Raw genomic sequence first — 13,052 nt, 5'->3', positions numbered from 1 at the left:
TCAGCAGCTCTAAAAAACGTTCCTAACCTCAACAAATTTGGGTGCATGAAACTGCCCCAAATTTGGGAGACTTTCATTATGAGAACTTCAGCCCAACTGCCAAGACTACCAAATTAGCCCGCAAGAGGGCACCATTAGGACTTTAGGAACAAAATTAGTTTCTTCCTCATTTGCTTTGTTAGTTCCTTAGTGCACATACCATATCTTTATGTTCCTGAAGATGGCAATGTGACATTGCTGAAATATAGAAATGATTCATTAAAGTTATCTTTAATTAATATACTTTATATGCGTTGTTAATTCCGTAAATTAATTACCAGTTATGTCTAACCAACGTATAAGTCTTACTACTAGACAATAGTACTGTTGGAAATTATAACTCTTGGAACATTAATGGCTTTCCTGTTCATATCCAAGATGGGCTTGACAGCCCCATTACAGCATCAGAAGTTGCCACAGTATAAAGAATGTCAGACAAGAAAAGAAAACCCCCAGGACCTGATGGTCTAGGGATAGAACTTTATCGTGAGGCCTGGGATTTTATTCTTCCCATTCTAGTTACACTATTTAATTCCTTTCTCTCATCAGGACACATACCAAGTGAATTTGTGGCAAGCCAATATTGTCCTCATTCTTAAACCTAATAGAGTTCACATCCTAATCAGAAACTGGAGACCTATTTCTCTATCTAATAGGGACTACAAGATATTTTTCTGCATTATCATCAATAACAGGCTCAAAGTGGGAATGAGATACATAATTAAAAGCACATAGGTGTATGGAGTACCAGGTCGAGCACTAGAATTTAATCTATTTCTGCTGCGTGATCTAATCCACTTAGTTAACACGAAAAAGCAGTCGATGGCAGTGCTATTAGTAGACCTTACTCAAGCATTCGATAATGTCCGGCATCCCTTTCTATTCCACATACTCCAGCAAATTGGTGTAGGTAAAAAACTGCTATCTGTTATCAAAGGAGCCTATGCCAATTCACCCACCTGCCTTCTAGTTAATGAGTTCCTGTCAGACTCAGTAAAAATTCAAAAAGTAGTCAAGCAAGGTTGCCCTCTCAGTCCACTGCTCTTTGCATTGGCTCTTGAACCTTTCTTACAACAAGTCAACAATATACATGCTGTGCAAGGAATAATAGTTCCTTGAACTAAAAAGGAAAATAAGGGATTAGCAAATGCCGATGATATAGTCGGAACTTTGAAGGATAATGATTCCATATATATATTTTTTGGTATTTTGGAAAAATTCAGCAAAAGCAGCAGATTAATTATTAATGCAGACAAGACAAAATTAAAAGTTTCTGGAAAGTGGGATCTTGGAGGCATTCCTTTTGGACTAACCCCAAAGAGAGAACCCCTCATTATACTTGGAATTCCCTTCTCCACTTACCTAATATTACCAGTCCAAGAACTTATATACAAGAACTTGGAAATGTTAGAAGACTGGAAAAGGAAAATAGCCACTCTCCTTTTCTTCTAAAGCCATAGTACTCAAAACCATAATCTTTCCTGCTCAAGTTGTACATAATAAATATTACAGACATCACAAAAGCTGAAGAAAAGCAATTATATAGTAAACCTCTGCAATTTTTTTGATCCAGCTGATACCAAGAAGTTAAAAAAGAATTTCTTCAACTATCAATGAAGCACCTATTGTAAATAGTGGCATGCCAATATATAATCTGTTCCAAATACACAGAAAGAAGCAGTCTAGGAGATATCAAATTTATCACTAGATGGTGTAGACCACCCACATTATGCAATATTCACCAGGGGGAGATAAAATTTTGTCTATTATTGCTATGAGAGGTTTTTTGAATAGTTCCATCCTCCTAATTAAATGTAGTCTTATAGCCAATTGCAGGGATAACTGGAGAGCAATCCCAGGCAGAGAAGGCCAACTCAAGGCGGTTAAACCCAGATGGGGCTAACCACCTGGGTATCATCTTTGCGCTTTAGTTTCAATTGGTCTTTTGTTTGTTCATCTATATGAGATTGGTAAAAAAGGAAAACTGATAGCCTTTGGCTATATGATGATATAAAAGAGCTGAGGCCTTTTCTCTCTCTCATGCTATCTATCTGTCTTTTTTTTTCTCCTAATACTATCAGGCTCTCTTGCACCATTATACTAACTACTCTAGGCCTATGATAGGCAACCCTTTACTTTTTCACCTCAATAAAGGTCAAAACCAGTGTGGGTAGTGACCCTTCCCATAATGCATAGCATTATACATGTCAGTAAGGATATGTGATTTGCATTATAGGATACTAAGGCAAGCGATGTTAGCAGAAATCAAACACCCGTGGGAAAGAAAGTAGAGTGAGCTGGTAAAAGACAAGTCATTAATCTGCTTAACTGCCCTTTTCTGTATTGAGTCAAGTATTTTTAGGGAGCTCTTAGGGTCACCAATCCAAATGTGAAAGCAATATTCAATTCAATGGGAAATATTATAATAACAATTCAGAACTATTATCCAAATTCAGATAATATAGGTTAAGTGGTTCATGACAAAAGTATTATTTTGAAAGAGACTGAACGGCAAAAAATAAATAAAAAGATTGGGGACCTTTGTTCTACAAGGTGATGTCCAAATGTACAGAGACACGTTTCTGATATGAAATCCCAGGTAGGATGATTTAAACAGATTGGCATTGTAGATAAATGGCACTGAGCATCAGTTCTATGTTGCCAAATGCAAGTTTATTATTATTATTATTTGATACCTCCAGGGAGTCCAAGGACTCATCAAGGGAGGGCACCAGATCTACAACTCCGTCTCCACCATTCAATCACAACTGATCACAACTACACCAACACCATCTACCGCCTACCACCACTGGTATTTCCACAGACAATCACAAACATCCATGCCCACGATGGGATTCGAACCCACAGCCCTTTGGCTGGAGAGCAGATACGCTATCCACTCGACCAATACATGTGGACTAAACTTTACATTGAGAAATTTGCTGGGGCAAGTGATCCACAAGCAGAATGAACTGAAGAGAATACTAATTAGCAGGAATTTATTCTCCTCCTTTATATTCTTTGATAAATTCATATTTGAACTACTTTGTATAGATACAGTTGCCTAGATTCTGTACAGATGATTAAACATTACAAAATATATTATCTTGGTAAATGATCAAAATAGCATAAATATCATGAATGTTGCACATGAGGACTAATAAAATGGGTACTTTAAATTTAATACATACACAGAGGAAAGAGATGATAGCAAGAGAAATTTTTGCAATGACAGGTGGGGAAGACAATGGATTATCCCTGAAAGCTGAATAAAGATACAGCCAAACATGTGAGGTCTGTCTAGATTATTATTATTATCCTAAGACCCCCATGGAGTCAGACTCATCTAGGAGGTCCTTTTGTCATACACACAGCTCATGATACCATTCCTTAAAAACGCTCAAATTCTCTGCAGACACCACCCTCTCTCAGGCAAGGCATTCCAAACTCTGCATTTTTACAAAAGATTTGTGATAGGATTAGATGTGCAAATGCTTATACTGCAAGTCTATGGTAATTCACAACAGCTATTCATTAACAGCTATCCACTCAATGTTTTAACACTTGGGCAATGCCATCATATGTTAATGTTAAACTTACAAATGTGCAGTCATGGTAGAGAAGATGGCATTATATTATTATCTTTAAGGCCTAAGTACTGGGATGAAAGAACAATCTTTGTTCTTCAACTTATTCTCTAAAATCCTTACGATTGCATTATGTCTTCTGACACATACTCCATGTGTGCAATAACAACACGAGCCAAAGTTTCTGTACTCTAACAGTCTTCTTTGAAGTTCTTATCACCACTTATTCCAAGTAGTATGAGCTGAAGTATGATTAAACAAGTCGACAGAGAATCAATTCTTGTCCTAATTTAATCTACATATTCAATTCCAGACAGGAAGTGAGACCCACTTACTGTCTGGATTTGAATATGTAGATTAAATATGATTGATGTTAAGAAGGAATATGTTTAGATTCTTTTAATGCATCTCTGTCAACCAAATGGTGCAAGATTAAAGTTCATCTCCTTTGTTTGGCTGAGGCAGTTGTAATAGGTGTCCTCCCATCAAGCATCCATTCAGAAATACATCAGTAATCATTATTAATACATGAAGTTCTAGAGACAGCAAGACATAATTCTGAAGTGGAGAGAGAGAGAGAATTTCTGTAATCTGGACAGACAATCTAGTCACTAACCATCACAATAAGGGAATCCCAAAACCTCCATGGTTTACAATGGTATGGAAAAATGCTAATGGCACATTGTAAGGAATAATTACCCATGAACAGACTGCTGAGTGAACTGCTACATCCATCCAGATCAGTAATGAGAGAGAGACTTTACCTAAGACTAACCTATGGTAGATTCTAGGAAGAAGGAAATAATTCAGAATGAAGAGCTTCCTTCTGCTGAGGTTTAAATGGGGCTTTTTAGAGAGAAAAGATTCTAGAATGGATGGGAAAGAGGAATAGCCTATTGGAGAGAAGAGAACACCGAAGCATCCCACACTCCTCCAAAATGGAGATAGAATGCAAAGACATGCTGCACAGAGAAAATTCAAAGTTCTCAATCTTCAATTTCCTGTTTCTGTCTGAGAAGACAAGAGAAAGCGTACTTGATTTTGTAACATTGATGTTTTGCAATCCTCAAACTTGAAAGAAATTGACTGCTTGGTTAAGGAATTCCTGAAAGCCTTCTCTAGTAGAGACTATGAGTATAAAATCATCAGTGAATGCCAGAGCATTAGCAGTGTTTGTGTCAAGAGAGTATAGTCAATGTGGCCTGGAAGAGTGAAAAACTCATGAATCACACAACTGAAAAAAGTAAGGTCCCCTAGGTATATATCCCTAAGCTCTGGGATGGTCATCAATCTCAAGATGATAATAAGGGAATTTGCAGAATAAATCTGATGCATAGGTGAGGAAAGCTTCTGAACATTCTGCAATAGTTCAGAAGACACTGTCAAAGTCATCTGGAGGTCCAGGGAGGCCATAAAGAGAGGCTGAAGTTGGCATCGAGATTCAGAGAGAACAGAAGAATGAAGATATTCTCATCACAGCTATCGGCAGGGATGAAGGTTCTCTGCCTGAAATTGTTGGATGTATGATTGAAGACATTTAGTTACCACTTTAAGAAAGATGTAAGAGAAGTAATTGTAACTGGACAGCAGTGAGAGGATACACATATGTATCTTCTTTCTATGGAATGACCACTGTTTCTTGACTGGCAAAGATATGACGGTAGTATACATTTGGTAAACAAAGTAGATCAATTAAATCTTGCGAGATAGGCTGAGGGACCCCCCCCCACACTCAAGCTCTGCAACAGTAAAGCCGTCTGGTCCAGCTTGAAATAGTTCTGTTAGTTTCTTGAGCAACATTTCCAGACTTTGTAAAAAATGAATGAAATATGCAAAATATATATACAGGTAGGTCTCTATTAATGCAGATAATGAATCCTATGAAGGGGTCAAATTATTTGAATTTGCACTGTTTTTTTAGAAATGTAAGTTCTGAAAGGCATCCTTTCCCAGAATAAACCAGTTTCTAATCTACTTAACTATTTGTTGATCAGTCTATTTAGATGCTATATCCTCATTTGCACTGGCTGCCTTGCCATCAATTTTAATATTATATAGCTGAACTCCATTTTTACAAAAATCAAACCAACATTTTCATTAAACGTTTCTCCTACTTCATTATTTTTTTTCTTTGACTCTCTTAAACAAATTTAAAAGTTTTGTTTGAACTGGCTGTTCTGCTAAGGGGAATGTGTTTTTGATTGCAATCCTCAATGAATACAGTTAAAAGACACTATTTCTATCATTGTAACACATCTATTCCTTGTAGATGTTTGCAAACCACAAAAAGCTGATGCAATTTTACCTTTTCTTTTCTTTCATTTTCCCTGTGTGTGTTTTAAAATATTCCATACCGTAGATTCAGGCATTCCGACATCTCGTCCTATTTTAGAGTGGCTATGGCATCGAATTTTTGCTCTAACGTAATAACAAGACTTCTTTTTTTGCACTCGTAGTGTTTTTATCTGAGGGAACTACTTTCCTTATGTCCATTTGCTAAAGGTACTTCTTAAAAACGATTAAAATAAAGCATAAAAACTGATGCACAGTCAGAAGCAGCATTGTCTAAAACCCTAATGGTAAATTTGGTAACCTGAACAGTACATGTGCTAGCCTTGCATTAATTGCAACCTAACTGTATATGTATAATTAATAAAAATAGAATATCAGGAAAGAACTTGACATTGTTAGCAACCAGGAATGTGTTAGCAGAGCTAATCTCAGGTGGTGTCACTTAAACAGAATGGGAGAGGAAAGATTAGCAAAACAAGTGTTCTCTGCCAGGTTGGCAGGAAAAAGACCCAGAGGAAGACCAAGATATAGGTGGATTGATACAGTAAAAAGTGCCATATAGGATCTGACAATGTTGGAGCCTTGAAAGGTAATAAATTTACATCATTACTATCATATCCTGTACACCCCTTGAGGGTAAATGTCAGGAATTTGATGATGATAAAAATAGAAATAATATATTATAGATTTTATAGGTTTGAAGAAATTTTTCACGGATGGGAGCCACATAAAAAGAAAAAAAAAAGTGTTCTTACTTTTAAAGCAAACAAAGTTCTTTCATCAGAAAGTCACATAAGAAATAATCTTGAGTAGCAGGAGGTATAGCTCTGAACCCTATGAATGTTTAATATGATAATTGAACCCTATGTTCAATATGATAATTATGATTTTACTTTAGATCAATTAACTGGGATGGGGGAAGATGAAAAAGACTTCAAATTAACTATCAAGAATCAAATTTATAATGAAAAAATACTGGAAATGATACCAGAGAATGATTAAAACATTTATATTACAATAGTATTCTAGTACAGTGGATATAATTCAATATCATCAAAATTTTGTGTCTATTCAAATAAATTTGTCACTAAAATTTTGATAATTATAATGCGATGATTTGGAAAATTTTAGTAAAATATTGGTACGACAGGGTTAGGTATTGATGGTTATTCATAACAGCACTAGAGAAGAAAATAAATAATTGATTTATGGAAAATTTACTGATATTTTTCTGGATTTCTAACCATCATCTTCAGAGCACAAAAATTACAATTGTGGTAAAACAGTGCTCAATTAGAATATAAAAGAAACAATTCACATTGTGACTGAAAAGGAACTAATGTCTTATTAGGCCACCCCTCTAGGGGCTGAATTAAAAACAGTTTATTCAGAGAAGCTAGGCTACATGTCACCTTAGAATGAATGAATGAATGTTTCTCAGATCTTTGCCAAATTAATGCAGCCAAACTTGTGATTAGAAAAGTTTGTGTCAAAGCCAACACTGATAACAAAAAAGTGTCTCAAACTTAGCAACAAGTTCTATGCAGCCCAGTTATCTTCTTCCATTAAATGGAAGAATATAACTGTCTTTCTTGCTCCTTAAAAATGGAAGACTCCTCAGCTTACCAGATTTCAGATCAGGATCCCACTAAATTTCAAAAGAAAAAAAGTGTATGAATTATTAAAAATAAGTTAAATCTTGGCCCCAAGACATTATCAAAGAACAGAAACCTGATTATGTTATGTTGGATATATGTGTCCCAAAAATAATACCTGCCTTCATCCAATAGTTGATAGACACTGTAACCTACAAACTTGTCAAACAATTAGCAAAATTACTTCTCCTCATGAGTAACTTTCCTTTCTTCATTAAAATTTAAACTCACTTTAAAATCTTAACCTAAAAAGATTCGGATATAATGATTAGCTTTGATATTATATCCTTATCTACGATGTACCACTGACAGAGATCCTTGACATTATTATGCCACATTTCAACCTGACATATTTGAATTATTCAAATTCACCATACATTCAAGGATTCTCAATGGGCTTCCTCTTTTTTTCTCTTCTTTAATGACCAGTGAGGGGAGATGAAAAAAAAAAAAAAAAAAAGGAAATCTGCCAATTTCTACATGAAATTTCTAGAAAATCAAGCACTCAACACAGCTGCAGATAAACCAATAGTGATATACAGGTGATGTGTTTATTATTTAGCCTCATGTTCTATACACTTTTCTACAAATATAGATATATTTTTGGTAAATTTAAACAGCCAACATCCAAAAATAACACTTCTCCATTGAAAAAAGAAACAAAACAGCTGTCTTTCCTTCCTAGACACACGGAGCAGATATTTGTTCAAATGACACAGATCTTGAAACTGAACTCTGGTACCTCTGCAAAATTTTTTAGCCAAGCAAAACTATTCCATCCAGTGTACTTCTGGATATAGAAGATGGAGAAGTCTAATTCCTCTGAATTAACTGTTTATCCAGACCCAAGAGGTTAAAGGAACTTTGTCCTATCAGAGAGCCCAATAAAGCACCTTGATAGAACATTAGTTCCTGTTCAGTAACAATATGAATTGTTTCTACTACATTCTAATTGAATGCTGTGTTGCACCACATCTGGACTACTGTGCACAGATCCAGTCACCTGGATTCCATGGTGATGAAGTAGGAGAGAGGATCCAGAAACAAGTGAGTGACCATGATTATGGTAGGTTTATGGAATGCTCACTATGAGAATAAATTGAGGATCTGTGAACTTAGGAGATGCTAAAAATTAGTTGACAAGTGAATAAAAGGAGAGATGATAGAAACATAAGTTTTTAAAGGGATTTTGTAGAAATGAAAGAAGAGAACAATGAATCACTCCTGGAAATTGTATAAGAGCATAGTTAGCAAGGGTGTTAAGAAGTAGATTTTTTACTTGGAAGGTGGTGAATAGGTGGAATGAGTTGTGAGTTTAAGGAGATATATTACGGGTATTGTGTGATTAATGGTTAAGGTGGGTCTCCCATGACTGACTCTATGAAGATGCCCAAAATAATAATTTTGATGGATGGATGGATAAAAACAAGTATAATTGGCTTATGTAGTGTTGAAAAATGTACCAAAATATTAATGTTATTAGAAAACAAAGTAAAAATAGTTCTAACTGTACTTACCTTCATCAATATCTGGAGGTAACCCGCCAACAAATACTTTACGAGAATAACGTTCACCACTTTCTGATCCTCCAGGAGTTTTAGGGGAACAATGAAGTGAAGGATTTAAAGATGTTACAATCTGGTCCAGTTGATTATCATCAAGTAAGTGATTCTCCTCAAGACCAGTAAAGAATGGAGATTTTCCTATTAAAAAAAATAACAAATAAAAAAAAGAATAATATATATATATAAAATTTATAGATTAATTTTAATCATTTAAACGGTATTATAAATTTTTCTTCAACTTAGGGGCAACCATAAATATATAAAGAGGCACACAAAATACACTAAAGAAGTTGGAAAACTCAAACAATAAAAAAGATGCCATTCTCCTGAACTGACATTGTTTGAATTGCCCAATTCTATTCTGTTATGCTGATGATAATTAAGAAAATTAAACCAAAATATCTGTATAATTAATTATAATAAAATATCTTTCCATTGTGTTCATGTGTATTTTGTTTCTAGTATAAACTTTTCTTAGCACAAATAGGTTACCTTATAGTTCTAATTATATAGATGTTCATAGTAAACATGACTATAAATAATTATGTGATTCACTTCTACTGGAATAAATTATTTCAAATAATTTATTCCCAGTCTATTAATGACAGCAGAGGTTTGTCTTTTTTCACGACTGTTGGTGCGTACAGTCAAAGAGAAAATGATAGCATATTACAATATAGGCAAAAATCTTGATTTGTACACATTATAATTCAGAGAAAATGACACTAAAATTAAAAAAAAAAATTAAATATTGAACAATCTTCCACTCTGCTGATCTTCCAATCTTCTAACTGATTGCCTGAAACTTGGAAAAGTTTCAGGCAATCAGTTTAAAGTTTGGTTGTTGGATATAATATAATAAGTTCACAGTTTCCTTTATACAATCTTTCAAATAAAAAACAGTACTGGTGTAACACTTCAGTTCTTTTCCACTGAATCCCATGTGTGGTAGAGGCATCACTGATAATGCCTGTTTTATCAGAATCAAGGAACTGAAATATATTCTCAATGCTCTCTAAATGGGGCTTCTTATGTGAGTGCAACCTACAAAAGGTTGTACACCTATAGTGCATTAGGATGATGGGCGAGCTAAGGATTTTTTTTTATATATTTAAATATTTTTTTTTTATATTTATTTTTACATAATGCTGCTCTAGTCACTAAGCATGGACTTCTTTTGTCCCCCAATGCTACTTTAGGCCTCAAACAAATAGGGTGGGTGGTTTCATACCAGATGATGAAATTCACCAATTTCATGGCAGGATTTGAACTCATATGGATAGGAAAGGAGGGTATTTATTCACTGGGGAGTGAAAGGAGAGTAATTTATGAATTGTACACAAAAGGAGACAAGGATTTATTTGACAAAGAAGTCTGGTGAGTTTTTTTAGACAAACTTTTGACATGAGGAGAGAATGGGAACAGTAGAAGAGAGGGAATGAGAGAGAGGAATGGGAACAGTGGAAGAGAGGGAATGAGAGAGTTATGGGAATGATAGAAGAGGAGAGAGGGAATGGTAAGAGGTGTAATGCATTGTGATGGTAAGAACAAATGACTTGAGAGGTAATGTAAATTGGGCAGCAAGAGATATGAGATTCTTGCTTGAGGTAGTATGAAAGAAGATGCAAAGAGGAAAGATAGTGTGCATGTTGCCTAGGTATGACTGTGACAAGCTGAGAAGAAGAGCAGGAATATCGAATAACATAATAGCTAGAATGTGTCAGAAGAGAGGATTGGAATATGTGGATGTTTGGAGAGCATTTGAGGACAGAGAGGAATTGTATGCAAGAGACCACTTGCATTTGAATGAGGAAGGATGTAGGCATCTGGAGAGATTGCTGTTCTGAACGAGTCAGTGTGTCAATGCAGAGAAACTAGAATGCCCAAGGTGTGGATGGTAGCAGGAGTAGCCTATTGTAGGAAAGGGTACTTGGGAGAAGGGGGACAACATCAGGTAGCTCTCAGCCTGGTGGAGTCTAGAGGGGATAATGCTGGGTATAGAAATAGTGGCATTTTTATGCTTTATACTAATGCCAGGAGTATCCAGAATAAAGGAGAGGAATTGCTGGCGCTGGTAGCATCAGCATGGCCAAAGATTATTGGGATCTCGGAGACATGGTTGATGGAAGATGATATAATAACAGGAATAGAAGTAGCAGGGTACAGCATTTTTGGCAGGATAGAAAGGGAAAGTGTGGTGGTGGAGTACTGCTTATGATAAGTGACGACTTATGTCCTCTAAGAGTGGAGGCTTTGGAAAGCCTTGTTAAGCATTTAATAATCTCTTGCTCTTTGAAAAATTTATCGATGTTTCCAGATATTAGGACCATCTCTTACAATAATAAATCAAAAGCAAACTTGCACAATGCTAATTCTCTCTCTCCTCACCACTTGAGTTATTATTCAGTTGCTTGATATATTACATATATCAAAGAAAGTTTTTGAAAAAAAATTCCATGTACGACATCTATCCTGTACCACAAGGATGAGCATTGGTGTGAGATTCCTGATCAAGGTTGTGGGTCTCGTATTTTCTAAAACTGCTGTTGTCAACACTTGTATTTTGTTTACTAGAGATATCAACTATAGCATATTTAACAGATGTTACAGATCAATTAATTTACCACTGCTGTCACTAAAATATAGTCATCAAAAATTTCAATTATGATTTATGGGTTCAGAGTTTAAGATATTCTGCACCTAAAAGGTTTCAAATAATGCAGCTGAACTTCATTTGGAAGAAGTTATATGGACTCATAACTGATAATTTGCTTATGCAAAGTATTTACAAATTTCAAATACCTTACATTAGCTATATAAAATTATTAAAACAATATAGGTAGCATAGGATTTGCAAGTGTTTGCTAGAGACAATAAAGAGTGTGAGAGGGAGAACTGTGTTTTTAAAGTATGCTTGCAGTGAGCTGAGGAGAAAAATAGTGATTACAAATGGCATAATAGCTAGAATGCGATGAGGAGATAGCTGTTTTTGTCAAAGGTCTGCATTTGAGTAAGTTGGCAGTGAGGCTGAGTAGACTGATGAGGAAAAGAGTGTGTAGCCAGTGAAGGATTTACCAGGATTGGTGTGGGATAAATGATGAAGGAAGACCAAATAAGGATGCAGGGATGGTCTAATGGAGCAACAAAGTCAAGGAGGACTCAGATGATTGGTTGAGGAATTACAGGATGTAAAAGAGAACCAGGGAAAGGCTACTGTGCATATACCAATGCAAGGAGTATTAAGGATAAAGATGCAGAGTTTGTGGCTTTGATACAGTTAGTCTGCAAATCATCAGTGTCAGTGAGATATGGTTAAGAGGATGATGTATAGCTAGTAAATCATCAGTGTCAGTGAGACACTGATGATTATATATAAAGATGGCAGATGATGTACTCATAGGAATATAATATGTTGATTATAGCATTTTTTTTGAAAAGACAGAAAAAGACTAATTTTAGAAGAGTTGTGATCCCTCTATATATAGAACTTGAAGAAAGAAGAGCGACTTTCAGGCCATTTACTGAGATTGAGGTAAGATGAATTTTAGATATTTATGATATGACAGGGCAGTGACAATAATGGGTGACTATGGAAGCAGGAAACGTTGAGTAAAAAGATTGAATTCCATGAACTACTTAGGATTAACTAACCTACGCAGCATGCAGTTGAAGCAAGATGTGTGTGTTCAATTTAATAATATCTCATACAGTAATGACAGAGGATGTTGCTTGAACTAAAGAAAGAAATCGGCAATGGCTGGGTCTTGGTCTGAAATCTGTTATTTATGGCAATGTTAGAGATTATATTCCAAGGTTAGAAGGATAAATAAAGTATGGGTGAAATGGATGAATCATGCACATGCTTCTGAGAAAGAGGATGTCATGCACAAGATATAAAGAATAGGCTACCACTC

At 35.4% G+C, this 13,052-nt stretch overlaps 1 protein-coding gene across 1 annotated transcript in view; it reads right to left on the bottom strand.

The window, feature by feature from the left end:
* LOC150106282 (cytoplasmic polyadenylation element-binding protein 2-like) overlaps window positions 1-13,052 on the bottom strand; it is a 417,239-nt gene that overhangs the window by 143,365 nt on the left and 260,822 nt on the right. Inside the window, exon 5 of the mRNA XM_090393070.1 lies at window positions 9,091-9,276. Coding sequence (XP_090249196.1) covers window positions 9,091-9,276 — 186 coding nt within the window. The remainder of the gene's footprint in view (window positions 1-9,090; window positions 9,277-13,052) is intronic.

This window comes from Typopeltis vanoorti, chromosome 5 (genome assembly GCF_054136105.1).
Source record: "Typopeltis vanoorti isolate ZY-2024b chromosome 5, IOZ_Tvanoo_1.0, whole genome shotgun sequence".
Taxonomy (NCBI): domain Eukaryota; kingdom Metazoa; phylum Arthropoda; class Arachnida; order Uropygi; family Thelyphonidae; genus Typopeltis; species Typopeltis vanoorti.
The sequence above is the reverse complement of the archived record's forward strand: the minus strand, read 5'-3'. Positions and strand labels throughout refer to the sequence as shown.